The 19,937-nt window shown below is 35.1% G+C and overlaps 1 protein-coding gene across 1 annotated transcript in view; it reads left to right on the forward strand.

The window, feature by feature from the left end:
* The window catches only part of LOC123562048 (uncharacterized), a 332,465-nt gene that overhangs the window by 96,636 nt on the left and 215,892 nt on the right, over nucleotides 1-19,937 (forward strand). Inside the window, exons 21-26 of the mRNA XM_053524913.1 lie at nucleotides 9,003-9,154; nucleotides 12,481-12,633; nucleotides 13,061-13,213; nucleotides 13,844-13,897; nucleotides 15,156-15,261; nucleotides 15,830-16,097. Coding sequence (XP_053380888.1) covers nucleotides 9,003-9,154; nucleotides 12,481-12,633; nucleotides 13,061-13,213; nucleotides 13,844-13,897; nucleotides 15,156-15,261; nucleotides 15,830-16,097 — 886 coding nt within the window. The remainder of the gene's footprint in view (nucleotides 1-9,002; nucleotides 9,155-12,480; nucleotides 12,634-13,060; nucleotides 13,214-13,843; nucleotides 13,898-15,155; nucleotides 15,262-15,829; nucleotides 16,098-19,937) is intronic.

The following is a 19,937-nucleotide window of genomic DNA, read 5'->3' on the forward strand; positions in this document are numbered from 1 at the left end:
CATGATAAGGGTTAGTTTGGGAAAATGTGTGTAACATTGAGATTTAGGTCTAGAATATCATCATTGCAATGTTTTTGTGAACTTGCTCTAATGGTATGGTAACATGTCAAAATATCTCACTTGAAATATGTCTGAAATATGAATTGTCTGAATGTAGGACAATATCCCCGCAGGACTGAAAACCCACCCTGCTCAATTTGAGCAAAGTGGACATAATTCCCCCCATTGATTATGTGGAATAAAAGCTTTAAACTGATGAAAAACACATTAAAAACTACATTTTTGAACATGATAATTATCAATTTTTAAATGAAATGAGGCAAAAATTTGAATACAGGGGAGATCGCTGTGACGTCACACATTATCATTTGTTTATCTGGTGGTGGGCAAAAACTGTTTTTCCACCATTTGTGTATAGGATCAGAATCTTTTTTATTTTGATAACTTTTTTGCTCATTTATGGATTTTCAAAATTTAAAAAGTTTTGAAATACTATTTTCATATTTTCTTATTCAAATATCCTTTTTTAATGAATAACCGTTTTAGACGACATTTGATTTTAATAGTGATGATGTTCAAAACTTTTAGAACAACGCTGTAAGTTAAAAGTTCATAATTAATCCATTTTAATTTGAAATAATAATTTCTTTTTATTAAATTGCTTGTTTTATAAGCTTTCCATTGATTAAAGAAATATTTATATAATTTGTGTTTTAAGAAAGTTTAGGCTGATAGAAAAACATCACTTTTTACAAAAAACATGGACGTTCGGTGTCTGCCCACCCGATCAATGTCTTATCCATTCTGAAAATACAAAATGCTAATGATTTGTATACAAACCGATCTCTCCTATAATTGAAAAAAAAACTAACGGGAGTTTTTGTGTGCCTCTGTCTGATTAAGCAGGGGGAATTTTGTCAGGGGTTCGTATCCCATATAGTCTAACTACGAAATGCATGTAACTGTGCCGGGGGAAGCTGATTGACACAGTGAGATTGATATTTACTTTTTCATCATATAAAATGTTTGTTTTACTACCTCATCGTTCTTGTATCAATATAGAGCTAATTTGTTTCTTATGTTATCAGTACTTCAGTTCTGTAATGGGAGAACATTTTATTTTCTATATCTATACTACCACTAGAATCTTTCACAGTAAAATTTGCTGACTAAACGTTTAACAGTTAAACGGTTTCCGGATGATAACATGAAAACACTTGGGCCTAGGATCATATACTTTGGTACACAGGTGTAACAGCATGAAATACAGGTCAAATTTGACTTTGGGATCAGTAGGTCAAAGGCCAAGGTCACAGTGACTCGGAACAGTTAAATGGTTTCAAGATGATAACTTGAGAACGCTTGGGCCTAGGATCATAAATTTTGGTAAACAGGTGTAACATCATGAAATACAGGTCAAGTTCGACTTTGAGGTCTGTAGGTTAAAGGTCAAGGTCAAAATGACTCGGAACAGTTAAATGGTTTTCAGAGGCTAACTTGAGAACGCTTGGGCCTAGGATCATAAATTTTGGTACATAGGGGTAACAACATAAAATAAGGTCATGTTTGAGGTCAGTAGGTCAAAGGTCAAGGTCACAGTGACTTGGATTAGTTAAACGGTCTCCGAATGATAACTTGAGAACGCTTGGGTCTAGGATCATAAAGTTTTATACACTGGTGTAACATGATAAAATACAGGTCAAGTTTGACTTTGAGGCTAGTAGGTCAAAGGTCAAGATTATAATAACATGAAACAGTTAAATGATTTCCAGAGAACGCTTGGGCCTAGGATAATGAAAATTGATAGGGAGGTTGGTTATGACCAGCAGATGACCCCTAATAATTTTGAGGTCAGTATGTCACAGGTCGAGGTCACAGTGACCCGGAACATTTAAACGGAATTTGGACAATAACTTCAGAATGCTTGGGACTAGGATCACAAAACTTAATAGGGAGGTTGTTCATGACCAGCAGATGACCTGTATTGATTTTGAGTTCCAAGGGTCAAAGGTCAGAGTCACCCTGAACATTTAAACGTGAAACTTCATAGGGAGGTTGATCATGACCAGTAGATGACCACTATTGATTTTGAGGTCAGTAGGTTAAAGGTCAAGCAAGTTCAGCTTTGACATTGGCTTAGTTCTGTCACAAGGCCATATTGTGGGTGTATAATTCATCACACCTGTGACAAATCTAGTTTCAATTTCGGTAAGTCTGTTACAAAAAAAATTCTCGATGAAATAAGGAAATACAATTTCTGGACACATGTTTGGAAGCGAATAGTAGATTGATATGAAGCCACCCTGATCATGTTTCAGTATTATCAAATCACAATAAATTGGTTACAGTCTTGTTGAATGATTTAAGAATTTGTAAATTTCTAGGGAACCATGCTCAACATGCCTTACAATGTATTCATATTGTGTGAATTCAGTGTCACACTGTTTTGTTACAATATTTCGATTTTGAAATCTTTTTCATAATAAATACAGTTAAATATCGTTACCTCGATATCGGTTAGCTCGATACTCCGGTTAGCACGATGTGTTTGAGTCCGTCCCGATTTTTCCCTATTTATCTTAATGTAATTATTTATCATTACCTCGATATGATTAGCTCGATATTTCGTTTAGCTCGATGAGACTTTTCAGTCCCGTCAACTTACCTGTACTGTTTTTACACCTGTTTTCGTCGATATCACAGTTTGTCAAAAATATCCATGTTATTTGTAAGGCGTGAAAATTAACCTATTGTTGTCCGGCGATGTATTAATTATATTCAAGTTAGTTTGTGTGTTTGTTTTGTTTGTTATTTAATCTTTAATCCAATTTAAATGTCAGCAAGTTTTGCATTTAATTCCCAATAATTAGTCTTATAAAACACCATGCAAGCAGGAAAGCTGTTTTCCATTATAACAACTAATTTGGATGGAATATTTTCTGTTTGACGGAGTAAAAATCTACCATTTAGGATTGAGTAACAATATGTGTATTTAACTGGCAAATTTTCGTTATCGAAGCACAGTCAAATTGATTACTCAACTAGGAACTTTACCGCTGCATTCAGACTTGTTTAGGGAAGGAATCATAATACTAATGTTTAAATGTATATTTTCAAAAATTAAAAAGTTATCATACCCAACTTTTTTCTTCTTAGGCGTCTTATCAAGCTATCCGCAGCGGGGTGCGAGAACAGCCGCCCATTTGCATTTAAAAACGGCTAAAATTGCATTTTAGCCACTCTGCCCAAAATGTCCGAGTTATTCTGTTAGCTGATAAGAGTCTCTGCCTTGCCTGAAGTATTCCGTAGTAGAGGCAAAGATGTTAGAATGGCATTATCGTAGCTAGAATACAATTGTATAGCTTAAGTTTTTTGACTGATTGTTTAATAATAAAAGATAAAATATTGTCTTTATCACATTTTGCGTTACATATCGTTTATTTTATGTAAAAAATCTGGTGTCAAATATTACTCTGTATTGCGATCAATGTCAAAGCCACGTGTCATTGTTGCGGTCAAAATTGTAAACTGTCGCAACCACGTGTCATTAAAATATTCGGGGTCTTAGAATGTAACAGATTGTTACATGTGTAATGTCAAAATCACAGTTTATAGTTTTGTAAATTTAACATCCGCGCTACACTGTGACTGACAGAATTATCGGTTGCACATTTGTAAAAGTGAAATAAATGAGATATTATTTTATTACTCAAAATAAAAACCAATTATCTCATACAACACTCTTTATTCATCAAGAATATGCATTGATACTTACAACGATAGTTAAACATACGCATGATACATTTTGTAATAATTTAATTAAATTCAGTAAAAGTATATTGACAATATTGGGAGTTGATCGGCCACTCATGACTCAACAAGGGTCTCACCATGTAGAGTCGTTAAAAGCACAGCAAAATCCGTCGAACGAGAGGAGAACAGATGCACCAACCCAAGGCTTGCAAAAACAACGCAACTGCGCAATCCATCGAACTTCATATTGTGAATCCAACCCAGCCCGGGTGTCACCGGGATGCGGTCAAATGCACAACCCTAGCCAATGTAAAGCGAGGCAATATAACACAACGGACCACAAGGCAAAGCAATGCAAGACACTTTGTACTTTGTAACAGGTATCACTCAAACAACGCAAAGTAACGCAAGACACTTTGTACTTTGTAACAGGTGTCACTCAAAGGCAAAGCAACACAAGACACTTTGCACTTTATAACAGGTATCACTCAAATGCAAACACACAACAATTTCAATTGAACGTCGAGCTACCATTCCACCCATTTCGGGTTTCACCGAGAATGAGCGAAACCGCAACACGAGTCAATGAAAGGCAAGGCAAGGCAAGGCAAAGTGACACCACTGAGAGCAACGCAACATACGCAACACACGCAACACTAGGAATTGCCAAGTACTAGGGCAAAACCTTTTACTATCCAGTTAACACAAACTGGTGAACATATGATACCCCAAAGTACGCAACTTGAATGCAAACATACAGACACCGTATCCGCTCACCTCACGGCCGACAGAATTTTACCGCTAACATATTATAAGCGACAATATCCATCAAGCCAGTATTATAAATAAACACCTTGTACTTATAGTATTATGACAAGATGAAGAAAAACTAATATTAAGGTCTATCAAATGTCACAGTTAAAAAGCCAGTGTCCTACATAATAATTGTTACCACAAATAATAGCAGAATTTTCTTAGTGATATCCAGCTGTGAGCACAAAGTTTTTAAGTTCACATGAAATAATATTTACGACAGTCAATACTTCCTATAATTATTTTCCTGTCCTTGAATTTCATGTCAATACGACACATTTAACTTAAAAAGTGAAACTTATTCTAATAATTTTATTACTTCACTATTGTCTTCTTGTACATTTAGTTTATATATTTTAATACTAGAAATACGTATATTAATATCAATCAACTATCCCGTGCCTTTTTAAAGAAGTATAAAATCTTTCAAATTATACTGGAGAGTCTTATACAAATATAGTCACGCCCATGCTAAACCGTTTTCTTAAATAACAAAATTTATATACACTGCATCAAAATGTCTCAGTTTTTTCTTCATAACACGGTATGAACATCTCACATTTGGAAGTCCTTGGTCACGTAACAAGATGACATCTAGCCCCGTCATACATTTTGATGGCTGGATGTGTTATCTCCTGCGGTGTTATTGCTATCCGGTATATCACCCTCATCAATTTACTTTGGCACGGTTTAACCCTGCAATTGTAAGTAAAAAGACGGCAGTACCTAACAACTCAGTCGTCAAGACCGGGTGGACAATAACAATTAACTTGAACTAGAAGATCAACGTTAGCTATTGCTAAATAGATGGACTTTATGCAAATTTCCTTTACAACTTTGAACCAATTTCATAAAACATTCCACAGATGATGTAAGATCAACATAAATAGATCAGTAAAGTGTATATAAAATACTGACAAAGTATTCTAGCAAGTTGTTAAAACTACAATACTAGCCCGAAATTAAAGATGCAAAACTCTATGTTTCGAAAGTTTCCTATAAATACAGGGTGTGGCGGGCGGGTAGTTTTGACGTTACCGACGGTGTAGCTAGCAAAATGTGAGAGAACAGCACGAGATATTGGTATTTATATTATATCGACTGGGTACCAGTATCAATAGGAACCAGTTCAGATCAGCCAAGTGTAACAATATCGATGACACGTTTATCTACGAAAACAGACGACAATTTAATAAACTAGCAGACGGTAATTAACAAGCAACAATTTGAGAAAAAATAAATTAAATTATTTTAATTCTAAAATAATTATCATTAGTGCCTGCGAAATAAAAATAGCATAACTTTTGAGATTCAGTTTAGAAAATATAAAAAAAAAATGAGAATTCTTATAACCTTTACAGAGTTTTCGCTTCCATAGTTATTCATCAGAATCAGATTAATGCATAACAGAATAAATCACAGCTATATGAACATAAGACTATTATTAGCTCATCTGATTTTTTGAAAAAAAATGATGAGTTATTGTCATCACTTGAGCGGTTGTCGGCGTCGGCGTTGCCTGGTTAAGTTTTATGTTTAGGTCAGCTTTTCTCCTAAACTATCAAAGCTATTGCTTTGAAACTTGGAATACTTGTTCACCATCATTAGCTGGCCCTGTATAGCAAGAAACATAACTCCATCTTGCTTTTTGCAAGATTTATGGCCCCTTTTGTACTTAGAAAATATCAGATTTCTTGGTTAAGTTTTATGTTTAGGTCAACTTTTCTCCTAAACTATCAAAGCTATTGCTTTGAAACTTGGAATACTTGTTTACCATCATAAGCAGACCCTGTACATCAAGAAACATAACTCCATCTTGCTTTTTGCAAGAATTATTGCCCCTTTTGGACTTAGAAAATCAGTTTTCTTGGTTAAGTTTTATGTTTAGGTCAGCTTTTATCCTAAACTATCAAAGCTATTGCTTTAAAACTTGCAACACTTGTTCACCATCATAAGCTGACCCTGTACAGCAAGAAACATAACTCCATCATGCTTTTTGCAAGATTTATGGCCCCTTTTGGACTTAGAAAATATCAGATTTCTTGGTTAAGTTTTATGTTTAGGTCAACTTTTTCTCTTAAACTATCAAAGCTATTGCTTTGAAACTTGCAACATTGTTCACCATCATAAGCTGACCCTGTACAGCAAGCAACATAACTCCATCCTGCTTTTTGCAATAATTATTGCCCCTTTTGGACTTAGAAAATCATTTTCTTGGTTGAGTATTATGTTTAAGTACCGGTATACTTTTCTCATAAACTATCAAAGCTATTGCTTTAAAACTTGCAACAGTTTTTCACCATCATAAGTGGACACTGTACATCAAGAAACATAACTCTATCCTGCTTTTTGCAAGAATGATGGCCCTTTTTAGACTTAGAAAATCATGGGTAGGACAATATTTCTATTATACAAAAAAATCAGATGAGCGTCAGCACCCGCAAGGCGGTGCTCTTGTTTTTATTGTTATTACTAGTTTATGTATGACAAGACTGCTATATGATATAATTGATTGACAGATAAATTTAGCACTACTGGAAGTATATAAAATATGCTACTGACACACAGATTCGAGTACATATAATTTTATTATCAGGTTTACGAAGCTTACAGTTGAACAAATAATTGTCTAAACTATTCTAAGTCTAAATGAGAACGATGGACTGATATGATATATCTTTTAACTTGATATCTTTTAATTTAAAATGGATTTTAGTATTACAGTAATATTGCTTTTAAAATAAAAAAGCATATAGCAGGTTTGACTTTTTGCTTAGTATTCACATATATAAGCGTGTAATGTGTTTCTGATTAATAGCAATGTGTTAAGTATAGTAGCTGTCAGCATGATCATACCATAAAACTTCTGTAAACACAGCAGGTATCCGCGCCTGTATAAGGGTCAGTTATAAAAAGAAAAACTTTATGATGAAAAGAAATGAAAGAAAATTAACTAGATTTTTAAATAAATCATCATATTTCTATACTAAAAATCTATCCTATAACGTTGACTTTTTCGGAAATTTTTATGAATACTTTTGATCACAGAAATGCGAATTTACATAACTGCATGCAGTGTGCGCTATCCATACTGATATACAACCAGATGTTCTGTTGCGCAACATATTATACTTAATTAACTAAGCAAATGCAAATGAGACAGCGGCCAGATTAACCTAAAGATTTAGTACTTAATTATTTGACTGGTGTCTTAAATTGTCATTTCTTTCTGTACTGTTACATATTGTAAATACATGTGTTTTTAATTGCTGCAAGTAAAACTTTCCACAATGTCAGACTGCCTTAGTCCATTTCATAGCTTGTACTCAAAAATGAACTTTCATTTAATAACCAGGCATCTCCGCACCGAAAGAAAGCCTAGAAGCAAAACGTTATTGTAACACTAAATGTTACAAATCGAGTTTTAAAAGCTGTTGATGAATCAAAATTATCTTATCTGGATACCTATAATTCACAATTTGAATGTTTTCAATTAAAATGTCATTCGCATATCACTGCTGAAAATGATTTTTATGATTTTAATTTATATGACTATATTACATCATAGCTATGTTTTAATGAGGTTGGTTATTGATTCCGTTCATATTTGAGGTGATCGTGAAAATATTTTATCCAATAAATTCTTGCATTAAATATACGGACTCCCATTCCGTCCTTTCTATTCTTTTATGGATGATAATGACAACACTGTTTATTGGTGAGCATTCTCGCATACCAGAGGTCTACCATGGTTCTCCGGTTCGTGTCGGGTACCATGTCGAACATCTGATGGATCAGAATGATTGGTGATAACATACGTTACCTTACGGGCAGATAAGGGGAGAAACTCGCATATCTAATATGTCTTATCAACGGTAAATACAGGGTATTGTCCCTTGATGAAAGAAGACTTTAGTTTGACATGATGTATGTATTTGATTAACATGTTTTATTTGTCAATAAAATGAAAATCATATTTACGTTTAATATTATTTCTTTCCACTTTCAAGCCCTCTGGAAAAAAGCATTAGATATAATGACAATATAGACGTCCAACACAAGTAAAAAGTAGTCCCTAATAGTCGATATCGTTACGTCGAACTTCGGATACGTCGATGCAATTTTTACAGTCCCTTGAATATCGAGGTAATGGTATTCGACTGTAAATAAATGGTAGCACTCCTTCTTGATGTTTATTGGCACCAAACCTTTTTTACTGATTCTTAAATAAAGAAGATTCTTTATACTAAAGAAATAACATCATGGCCCAGATATAATGTTGTGTCCCTTTACAGTTTGTATCAGATTTTTGACACTATTTATTGTCCTTGAACTATTATATTGGTGATATTCACTGAACGTAACAGTCTAAGAAGGTGTATAGTATGAGGATTTGTAACTTATAGTACTTATTAAATCACTTATATTTATGACAGATACCCGATTGGTGTAAACGATGTACTAGGTGGAGTAATAACGTTTGGTAAAGACGTAAATACAGGAACAGGGAAAGAAATAGCTTTGGGAACTGACAAATTCTACTCCGCTCTTTATGTTAAAATTGCTCAGCTTGATTTGACACCTACAGGTAAATTTGATGAATATTTATCCTTGTTTGATATTTGTCAAACATGGGTTTTCAGCATTACCTTAAAATCTTTAGAATAAGCCATTTTTAGTTCACCTGAGCCAAAGGCTCATGGTGAGCTTTTGTGACTGCTCAATGTCCGTTGTGGGTCATGTGTCGTGCATCCGTCAACGATTTCTAAAAAAATCTTCTTGAAAACCACTGGGCAGAATTACACCAAACTTCACAGGAATGATTCTTGGATGGCCCCCTTTCAGATTATTCAAAGAATTGAATTCTATGCAGAACTGTGGTTGTCATGGCAACCAAAAGGAAAAACTTTAAAAATCTTAGGTCTAAAACCGCAAGGCATAGAGCCTTGGTATTTGGCATGTGACATCATTTAATGGTCCTCTATAAAGATTGTTCAAATTGTGCCCCAGGGGTGAGAAGAAGCTCCACAACAGGGGTCACAAGTTTAACATAGACTTATATAGGAACTTCTTGTATAAAACCACAAGACCTAGGCCTATGATATTTGGTATGTAGCATTGCCTTGTGCTCCTTTACCAAAATTGTTCAACTTATAACCCTGGGTTGAAAAGAGGCCCTGAAGAGGGTTTGAAGTTTTAGCTAGACTTGTATAGGAAAAAACTTTAAAAATCTTCTTGCCTGAAACTGCAAGGCCTAGGATTTTGATTTTTGGTATGTTGCATTGCCTTGAAGTCCTCTTATCAAAATTGTTTTAACTATGCCCCTGCGGGTAAAAAGAGGCCCTGCCCTGTGGGTCCCAATTCTAACATAGACTTGTATAGGGAAAAAATAAGTCTTCTTGTCTGAAAGTTCAAGGCTTAGGCCTTTGATATTTGGTATGTAGCATTGCCTAGTGGATGTCTAACAAGATTGTTCAAATTATGCTCTTTGGGTGAAAAGAGGCCCTGCCTTTGGGGTCACTTGTTACAAGAATTACAGGAATAAATACTTCAAAAATTATCATATCATATTTCCTAGACCGTTTAACTCATTAATACCTGCAGCCATATCGCCGCTTAATTACTGGTATCAATTTTCCGATACATTTCTGAGCCACTTATCAATTTATCTGCTTTGTATGCCCATGGATTTTCACTGATAATCAATAATCGATAAGATCTAGGCATCCTTTGATCAAAATTAGGGACAAACATCTGTTTATAAAAGATGAATAAAACTTAAGTTTTCAAAACTGATACTACAATTCATGATCTTATGAATAATTTAAAATTTACTATTATTTTGATTTGCAAAATTATTTTACAGGCCAACTGAAGTAACATGAATATGGAAAACTGCAATATTCAAGAAAAACAGCCATTATTTGATTATTTTATATTTATTCAAATATCATCTATTGCTAAACTTTAAAGCAAATGACATTATGAAAGAACAAAATTATACTTTATTTAATAAAATTAAAATTACTGAATAAAAAAGAAAGATTCTGCGGTATAATAGAATGAGAAGATAAAACAGGCAATACCTACAAATAACTTTCTTATCCCGATATTTAGTGATGAGCATATTTAAAAAAAAACGTGCTTAAATAATAAATATTTTGATTGTTTCGATCCCTTCCGGGTTTTATAAATCTTTAGAGTAAAATATTTTCATTGGTTGACTTTGACAGCAGTTCAATCGTTGGTACTTTTACAAACGTAAAATCACATCACGCGGCATACAGTACTATCAGGCGGATAGCGCATTTATGCGATCCTCAGCATACACGCCTGTTATCTTTTGACAGATAAATACGACATGCGGTACTCGATACGAGTTAAAATGAACGCATAAATGCGACTTGCGTCCTTAATGAGTTAATTATAATTACCTGATGACCCTGAGTGATTAGGGGTTACTTGACTGTGGTCTTGACCTACTGAGCTACTTTCTTGTGTTTTTAAGATACAGCCTTGAAATTTGGATGACACATACAGGTGTGCACACCGATATTAAAACTGACTTTCAGTGACCATGAATGTAACCTGCTGACCTACTTTCTAATACTTTAGCATCATTTTGCCACTTTAAACATGTGCCTGATATTACCCTCTCCCTCCCCTCATGAGTTGTGGGGGCATATAGATTTGGTCTTGTCAGTCCATCCGTCCGTTTGAAGTTTGTGACGGCCTAGCTCAAAAAGTATTTGATATAAATTGATGAAACCTTGCATGAATCTTTATTATCATATGAACTTGCGCACATCTTATTTTTCGTCTGGCTTCGCCCCCTATTTCCAGAGTTATGGACCTTGAAATAGTCAAATATGCACATTCTCACCTTGTGATGCACCTAGCTCAAGAAGTATTTAATATAAATTTATTAAACCTTGCATGAGTCTTAATCATGATATGAACTTGCGCACCTCTTATTTTTCATTTACGTCCGCCCCCTATGTCCAGAGTTATGGACCCTGAAATAGTCAAAAATGCACATTTTCACCTTGTGATGTTCCTAACTATAAAAAAAATTACGTATAAAGTGATTAAGCCTTGTGTGAGTCTTTATCATCATATGAACTTGCGCACTTTCTAGTTTTTGTCTGCCTCCACCTCATTGTTTAGAGTTATGGCCCCTGAAATAGTCAAAAAATCACATTTTTCCCTTGTTACACACCTAGCTCAAAAGTGTATAATATAAATGGATGAAAACTTGTTTGAGTCTTTATCATGAAGTAAACATGCACACCTTTTATTTTTTGGCTGGGTCAACCCCCAATTTTGAAAGTTATGGCCCCTGAAATAGTCAAAAATGTACATTTTCACCTAATTATGTGCCTAGCTCAAAAAGTATTTGAGAATCTTAGCGCTTATTACATGTTTTGGCCCTTAAAATAGCAAAATAAAGGATTTTTTTTTATGATGCTCATAGCTCAAAAAGTATATGGCCTAGAATAATGAATCCTTTTCATAAAATGTTTGTTGAGGCTATACCCCCTTAATACTGCAAACATTTGAATTATTTCCCCTTACTTTTGACAAATGTACCAGTGGGAACACACCCTGTGTCCTACAGACTCATTCTAGACAATCCTGCACTCCACAGATCTGCGCTCTCTGCTCTCCCTATTGAGCTTAGCTTAGATGATGTCTTTCTTGTAGGATCAGAGTATCATTGATTTGTAAAAACCATACTTTCAAAATGTTTCATCTTGTGTTAAACAAAACAGAATAGAACATAAATTTTATTCATGCAATGACAGATGTTTCGATTTTACTCTGAAACAAACATATATCCTAGCAGTATATATTTTCTGGCACAGTCAACATCAGATTCTGTGTATACATTATCTAATTGTTTCTTGTTCTCAGGAGGCACCAACATGCTGGCAGCTCTCGGTTATCTGACGACTATGTTCAGTCTTCATGGCCGACCTGATGTAGCAAAAGTTGCTCTGTTGTTAATGCAAGGAGATGTGGTTCTAGATGATCTTCATGAAGGAATACAGAAAGTCAGAGATGCAGGTATATCTTCAAGGGAAATGAGCCGCACCATGAGAAAACGAACATAGTGCATTTGCGACCAACAAGGATCCAGATCAGTCTGCGCATCCGCGCAGTCTGGTCAGGATCCTTGCTGTTCACTTTCAAAGCCTATTGCAATTAGAGAAACAGCAAATAGCATGGAACTGCACGGATGTGCTGGCTAGTCTGGATCCATGCTGGTTGTAAATGCACTATGTTGGTTTTCTCATGGTGCGACTCCAATAAATATTTACTTCCATTAAGTATATAGGGAGAATGATACTCTATGGTACTGAATATTCAGCACAGAGCAGCATTCAGTTTAAAAAAATGAAAGTCATTAAAATCATCTTATTGATTTAAATAAGAGGACTAACAGATAAAGATACTGTCAAGTAATGATATTCATTGAATTTTATTTCTGAAGGCATTGCTATGGCAACTGTTGGTGTTGGACCAGAGACAGATATGGTGGACTTAAAGAACATGGCTTATAATAGCGAGGCTGAGCTTGCATTCCTGCAGACCAGTTGGCAGATGTTACGTTTCACACCTGAAATGGATGCTGCACTCATTGCTTGTAGGAATATTTCATTGTTTTATCATTTACTTGTTTGTATTCTCCTGTGTGTTTTGTTTGCCTTAAATAACTTTCATAAAACTTTTACAGAATTTTCACTCAGAAGTCCTACTTGGGTGATTGGCCCTGGCTCATATTGAACTCTTTGTTTGTTGAAATGTTATCCTGTGTAACAATAATTTGCATGCTTACTCCTTCGTAAGTTTCAGTCCGATGGAATTGGAAATTGATATGTATCACCAGCATGAAGTGGACACACATATATTACTATGAACTTTATGCTTGTTTACTTTTCGTTATTTATGCCCCAATTTTGGACTTTATATTGTTTTATCAAATGGGAGCATATAATGTTTAACCCTTACCCCGCTAAATTTCTGTAATGAACTTGTCCGTCTTTCAATCTGGACAATACAAAAGGGGTACCTGCCAAAAACATACTGACTGAATGGCAAACAGTGCAGATCTTGATCAGACTGAACATATGTGTATATAATGTTTTAATCACTCTTGCTGACCATTAAGTTGACTTGATAAAAAAGATACAGTACACTCAAAATATTGACGATTAGGTAAAAATTCTTAAATGGAATTCTTCATCTTTCAGTAGAGCGTGATTTCTTTTTTCAGTGGCAAGGGGCAATTTTCAAGCCCAGGGAATTGGAGATATTCTTAGGTTGCCAAGTAAGTTTTTTTTTTAGCTCATCTGATTTTTTGAAAAAAAATGATGAGTTATTGTCATCACTTGAGCGGTTGTCGGCGTCGGCGTCTGCGTCGGCGTTGCCTGGTTAAGTTTTATGTTTAGGTCAGCTTTTCTCCTAAACTGTCAAAGCTATTGCTTTGAAACTTGGAATACTTGTTCACCATCATAAGCTGACCCTGTATAGCAAGAAACATAACTCCATCTTGCTTTTTGCAAGATTTATGGCCCCTTTTGTACTTAGAAAATATCAGATTTCTTGGTTAAGTTTTATGTTTAGGTCAACTTTTCTCCTAAACTATCAAAGCTTTTGCTTTGAAACTTGGAATACTTGTTCACCATCATAAGCAGACCCTGTACATCAAGAAACATAACTCCATCTTGCTTTTTGCAAGAATTATTGCCCCTTTTGGACTTAGAAAATCAGTTTTCTTGGTTAACTTTTATGTTTAGGTCAGCTTTTATCCTAAACTATCAAAGCTATTCCTTTAAAACTTGCAACACTTGTTCACCATCATAAGCTGACCCTGTACAGCAAGAAACATAACTCCATCCTGCTTTTTGCAAGATTTATGGCCCCTTTTGGACTTAGAAAATATCAGATTTCTTGGTTAAGTTTTATGTTTAGGTCAACTTTTTCTCTTAAACTATCAAAGCTATTGCTTTAAAACTTGCAGCTCTTGTTCACCATCATAAGCTGACCCTGTACAGCAAGCAACATAACTCCATCCTGCTTTTTGCAATAATTATTGCCCCTTTTGGACTTAGAAAAATCATTTTCTTGGTTGAATATTATGTTTAAGTCAACTTTTCTCATAAACTATCAAAGCTATTGCTTTAAAACTTGCAACAGTTTTTCACCATCATAAGTGGACACTGTACATCAAGAAACATAACTCTATCCTGCTTTTTGCAAGAGTGATGGCCCTTTTTAGACTTAGAAAATCATGGGTAGGACAATATTTCTATTATACAAAAAAAATCAGATGAGCATCAGCACCCGCAAGGCGGTGCTCTTGTTTAAATCTTACGTTAGTTTCAGTTTTATTTTCTACAATGAAAATGAAAGTAATGTTTTCTATCTTGTATTTTAATAGTAAAACTTTTTGTGATAATTTTAAGACAGTTACAAGCAGGTTAAGTCTTAATAACATCCAAATGCAGATCTAAAGAAGTTTTTTAAACATGCAAGTCACTTTATCAGATGAAAATTTCAGGAAACTGTTTTCATCCAATTTTCAGCTCAGTGTAGCGGAAATGCTGGAATTTTGTTTATACTGGATGCTTCAGAAAGTATAACCTCCATTTTTGATGATGTGAAAGCTTTTACTGCAGCCATCATGAGTGGGTATGTAGGGATCATAACATTATAGCTACGTGTTTGAAAGCGAAAAGCTCGTTCAATGTTATTCAGTGCAGCTATTGTTATACTGTAAGATGTCACTATCATTTAGCATAGACTTTTACCTCCATTACATGCAGAACACATCATCACCTCAACACAAGAAGTGGATAACTGCATAGACTTAAAGAAGGACTTATTCACTTCTTGCACTAAGGTGATGTCATGTGTGTATACTTCGCGGTTAATTGTTAATAAAAATCAACCAAAACTCTGTATTTTAATGATATATGAAATCTGAATATTTTGCCTTAAGAACTTATCTGATTCTATTTCTGGAAGTTCAGAGAGGTTAAAAACTCTATCCAACATAATATATATATATATATATAGAGAGAGAGAGAGAGAGAGAGAGAGAGAGAGAGAGAGAGAGAGAGAGAGAGATTTTTTTATAAAAAGCTGATGCATAGTATTTATATTTTTCAGAATTTAAAAACTTTGCTACTTTTAGAATAAGTGAAACAAACATAAAATATTTTTATTACAGGATGAATATATTCTGTTTTCTTTCTAGATTTACAATGCCGGAAGTAGATATGGGAGCTCTTGCATTTGCTAACATAGTTTTGCCAAATCATATAGCACTTGGACAATACAAGACTTATGTTGAGTTATATGCCCATTTCATGGAGAATATAAATATCAACCCAACATACAAGACAACCGGCACAGCTGCAGCAGTTAATAAGATGGTAGAATTGTTTGATCCGTCTGCCAAAGAGAAAAAAATCGCTGTGCTTTTGACAGATGGCAATTCTGATGAATCATCAGAAACAACAAAGGTATGCATTGGTTTGTTTTTGTTTGTCTAACACATGCAAAATACTGTCGGACCCTTATCAGCTAAACATAATGTTGTATAGCCTGATAAACTAACCAAAATTGTATACCTTAGTAGAGTGTATAACAAAATCCAGTCAGTAAAAACCCCCTTGGCTGGAAAATGACATAGTGGTAAAATCCCTTTGATGGACATAATCCCCTTGGCATTGAAAATGATGGTGTAGTCAAAAAACCCTTGATGTGTAGTTAAAATTCTGTAGATTCTTAGTCAAAATATCCTCGGCGATACAAAATTTTCAGGCAACATTTCATTCTTGAAACTGTGTTATCATTCTGATTTTTTCAATTTCAATAAAATCAAGATATAATTGCTGTTTCAACTTGTTGAAGAAATAATTGATACAGAAAAATATACAAACAAGTAATAGTAACTGTTTATCTGTTTACCTACAACCTTCAAACTTCAGAGGGTGATAACCTTCAAACTTCATAGGGTGATAGAACTTGTAGAGTAGATGACCCCTATTGTTTTTGGGGTCACACCTTCAAAGGTCAAGGTCACAGGTTGTTTTTATGAAATGGAGGGGGCATATAGTGTTACCCCTGTCCATAGGTGTTTGTGTGTTTGGAGAAAGGGTAGTGTTCGTGTCCGGGCCATAACTTTGACATGCATGGTTCGATTTCAGAATAATTTGATAGGAATGATAAGCATGGATAGACAATATGTCTTATGCAAAAACCATTTCACTAGCTCAAAGGTCAGGGTCACAGTCCTTGGTTGAACTTAGCCAATTTTCACTACTTAAGTGGTTTTCGTGTCTGGGCCATAACTTTGGCATGCATGGTTCGATTTCAGAATAATTTGACACAAATCATAACAACCATTTCATTAGCTCAAAAGTCAAGGTCACAGTCCTTGGTTTAACTTTGCCAATTTTCGCTACATGTACAGATTGCTAAATTTTCTGGTTTTCCTACAATATATTTTTTTGTAAGTAAATAGTACAAAGGGTCCTTCTTTTAGTTTGTGAGCAGTACCATGCCTATAACCTTTCTCATGTTGCGGGGGCATCAGTGTCTGTGACACATTTCTAGTTTTTAAATAGTTGGTGAAAACGAAACTCTTTTTATGGAGCCTAAATACTTTGTGTTTCAGTGTGTTTTTGTAATTAAACATAGTACCTTAGAAAATATTCATCTGTGGTAAATCTGCGCACCTTTTTAGCTCACCTGAGCACGAAGTGCTCAAAGGTGAGCTTTTGTGATCGCCCTGTGTCCGTCGTCGTCATCGTCAACAATTTGGCTTAACACTCTAGAGGTCACAATTTTGAGCCAGTCTTAATGAAACTTGGTCAGAATGTTACCCTCGATAAAATCTTGGACAGGTTTGATATTGGGTCAACTGGGGTCAAAAACTAGGTCACCAGGTCAAATCAAAGGAAAAGCTTGTTAACACTGGAGGTCACAATTTTGGCCCAATTTTAATGAAACTTGGTCAGAATGTTATCCTTAATAAAATCTTAGATGAGTTCGATATTGGGTCATATGGGGTCAAAAACTAGGTCAACAGGTCAAATCAAAGGAAAAGTTTGTTAACACTCCAGAGGTCACATTTTTGGCCCAATCTTAATGAAACTTGGTCAGAATGTAACCTTTAATAAAATCTTGGACTTGTTTGACATCGGGTCATCTGGGGTCAAAAACTAGGTCACCAGGTCAAATCAAAGAAAAAGCTTGTTAACACTCTAGAGGTCACATTTTTGGCCAAATCTTAATGGAACTTGGTCAGAATGTAACCTTCGATAAAATCTTGGACGAGTTTGACATTGGGTCATCTTGGGTCAAAAACTAGGTCACCAGGTAAAATTAAAGGAAAAGCTTGTTAACACTGTAGAGGCCACATTTATGACTGTATCTTCATGAAACTTGGTCAGAATGTTAATCTTGATGATCTCAAGGTCCAGTTTGAATCTGGGTCATGTAGGATCAAAAACTAGGTCACCAGGTCAAATCAAAAGAAAAGCAAGTTTACACTGTAGAAGCCACATTTATGGCCATATTTTAATGAAACTTGGTCAGAATGTTAATCTTGAGGCTCTATAGGTCAAGTTCAAATCTGGGTCAGGTGGGGTCAAAAAAAGTTCACTAGGTCAAATCAAAGGAAAAGCTTGTTAACACTGTAGATGCCACATTTATGACTATACACTCGAAACCCGTTATAACACTACTCAGTATACGTTATAACGCGGTAGGCCCTTGGCTCCGGAATTTTCGGGGGTTAAAAAAAAAACGAGTCCGCGGATGTTATTTAATTTGATCATAACCAGCGTTAAAACTACATGTAACTGTATACTTTGTACTTTATCACCTTTGCCATGACAACTGTGTCAGAAATCAATAATTGTCTGCTAGCTTGCTACTTGTTTGCATATTGCCTTCGTTAAAGTTTTAATACATATAGATATGTGACAATTAGGCAATCAGTACCGTGTCAAAATTAGATTGTTTGCATAACAAGGGTGTAACATTTGTCAGTCAGCTATCAAATCGTTTAAGTTTGCACCAATTGACATGAAGTGGATGACATGAACACTTGAGTGAATAAAAAATCGAACAACATGCCCAGTTTTGTAATAAAATGCAGCCGTTTTTCGTAATCATCACACTCAGTTCATCGGAATTAACGAAGATTCAACAAACTGAAAACCATATTGAGAATGTTCTCCCTTTTTAATATCGTATATTAACGACGGTGATTTAACAATTTTCAATCTTATTTATCGATTTTCTTCATGTTTTCAAAATTAAATTTTTTAAGACTGTCCGCGTTTTTTCTCTTTTAGTTACATGAACCCCCAGTGCAGTTGTATTGCATATGTAATTCTCACGACCGCGCATTCCTCACACAGCGTTATATATGTTTACTTCCGGGATACACAATTCCAACTTTCTTTTAGAATCATGACAAAATGAGAAGATGACACAGCGTTATAATTCTTTTAATGTATTTTTCAGTAGCATTTAAGGTAAATAAATGTCCCATTTATACGATTCTTATTTCTTATTAACAAAAAACAGTGTCCAAAATACGTCTAATACATTACCGATGGGTGGGGTATTGCATATACCGCTGATACGATCAACGCGCGTTATAAATTTAACCCTGCTAGATTCGCGGGTCTCGAACCTTGGACCCCGACTACAGCGTTATAACGGGTCCCAGTGTATCTTCATGAATCTTAGTCAGAATGTTAATCTTGTTGATCTTTAGGTCTTGGATGAATCTGGGTCATGTCAGGTCAAAAACTGGGTTACCGGGTCAAATTAAAGAAAAAGATTGTTAACACTGAAGAGGCCACATTTGTGACTATATCTTCATGAAACTTGGTCAGAATGGTAATCTTGATGATCTCAAGGTCCAGTTTGAATCTGGGATATGTAGGATCAAAAACTAGGTCACCAGGTCAAATCAAAAGAAAAGCAAGTTTACACTGTAGAAGCCACATTTATGGCCATATCTTAATGAAACTTGGTCAGAATGTTAATCTTGATGATCTTTAGGTCATGTTCAGATCTGGGTCAAGTGGGGTGAAAAACTAGGTCACCGAGTCAAATCAAGGGAAAAGCTTGTTAACACTGTAGAGGCCACATTTATGACTGTATCTTCATGAAACTTGGTCAGAATGTTAATCTTGATGATCTTTAGGTCAATAGGTCAGGTGAGCGATACAGGGCCTTCATGGCCCTCTTGTTATGCTTGGATTAAGGACATGGTTGTTGGAAGTTGTAACTCTAACAATATTTTTATGCCCCCCTTCAAGAAAGGGTCATGAAAGATG

The sequence above is a fragment of the Mercenaria mercenaria genome, chromosome 2 (genome assembly GCF_021730395.1).
Source record: "Mercenaria mercenaria strain notata chromosome 2, MADL_Memer_1, whole genome shotgun sequence".
NCBI lineage: Eukaryota > Metazoa > Mollusca > Bivalvia > Venerida > Veneridae > Mercenaria > Mercenaria mercenaria.